This window comes from Tupaia chinensis, unplaced genomic scaffold (genome assembly GCF_000334495.1).
Source record: "Tupaia chinensis unplaced genomic scaffold, TupChi_1.0 Scaffold000042_2, whole genome shotgun sequence".
Classification (NCBI taxonomy): domain Eukaryota; kingdom Metazoa; phylum Chordata; class Mammalia; order Scandentia; family Tupaiidae; genus Tupaia; species Tupaia belangeri.
In genome coordinates, this window is record NW_006159498.1 from 1315272 (window position 1) to 1316559 (window position 1288).

The 1288-nt window shown below is 61.4% G+C and overlaps 1 protein-coding gene across 1 annotated transcript in view; it reads left to right on the forward strand.

Annotated features, from left to right (window-relative positions):
• SLX4 (SLX4 structure-specific endonuclease subunit) overlaps positions 1-1288 on the forward strand; it is a gene marked incomplete at its 5' end in the record, with an annotated part of 25676 nt that overhangs the window by 10672 nt on the left and 13716 nt on the right. Inside the window, 2 exons of the mRNA XM_027773177.1 lie at positions 459-699; positions 1103-1167. Coding sequence (XP_027628978.1) covers positions 459-699; positions 1103-1167 — 306 coding nt within the window. The remainder of the gene's footprint in view (positions 1-458; positions 700-1102; positions 1168-1288) is intronic.

Consider the following 1288-nt stretch of genomic DNA (forward strand, 5'->3'; position numbering starts at 1 on the left):
TGGGGGGGCACCATCCCCAAAAAAAAAAAAAAAAAAAAAAAAAAAAAAAAAACCCTCTCCAAAAAAAATAGAGAGTCCCAGGCCGCCGCAGGGCGGCTAATACAGTCCATTTGTGATGGGCCTGGGACTGCATTCTGGACATGCTCCAGACAGTCCTGTACAGATGATCCTGGAGCTGGGGCCCGCCTACCTGAGGCTGTCAGGCTGTGGTGGGAGGGTGCGGCCGCAGGGCCCTGCAGCTCAGCTGTGAACTTGCCTGCAGATGTGGGTGCTACCGGTCTGTCCCGGCCGTGCCCGGAAGCCACAGGCATGTGGGATAGAAAGGCTCCCAGGTTGCCGTAGGTGGTGGTTGACACCCTCGTCCTGCTCTGCAGTTCTACACCTATACTGTGTTTGGGGGCCTCTGTCATGCGTGTGTGGTGACAACGGCCATGTGGTCACTCTACCTCACCTTTCAGGACATCACGCAGGAGCCCACACTGTCCGTGGTGTGGCAGGAGCAGGTGGGTCCAGGTGTACAAAGGCCAGCTGTTCTCCATAGCACCACCCCCACAGACCGCAGCCCTGGGGGTCCATCGCCATCTGCCAGCCAGAGGGAGCGGCAGGCCCTGCAGGACCTCGGTGACCTGGCACGGGAGGGCCTGAGCACCAGCCCAGGGCCGGGCAGTGGTGGCCTGGCTTGCTCGGGAGGGGCTGCAGGTGAGATGCTGGCGGGATGCCCATTCCCCAAGGCCTGCCCTCGCCGTGATGAGGCCAGGCTGGCCCCAAACTCATGCTTCTGTGAGGCTGTAGACCCAAGGTTGCCAGCTCATCCCGGGCAAGTGACCAGAGAAGGAACCTTCTCAGGGCAAATGTCATACCAGAGAGCCTGCCCCACTTGCCTTAGACTTCACCATGACGGGCCACTGCGCATGCGGGCCTTCGGGTAGTCCTGTCCGTTACCTCCTGTTGGGAGGGTGGCAGAGGTGGTTTGCAGGGGTTTGCCTTGAACGAAGATGCCCTCGGACATCAGCACCTCTCCAGGCGCCTCTGGGTACTGCTCAGCTGGGTGGTTCTGTCTTCTTTGGGCGACAGTCTCCTAACCTGTGGCCCCTCCTCTCAGGGTCGGACCTGGCACCCAGCGGCCTGCCACTGACCGGGTTTGTCCGCCGCCCTGCCACTGCCCGGGTTTGTCCTGCCACCCGAGGAGCAGTGTCTGGACAGCGGCAGCCATGCTTCGGTGAGGACTGGGGACTGCTCCTGCCACTGGCCGAGCTGTCAGTTCTGCCCTCCTGTGGTCTCAGCCATT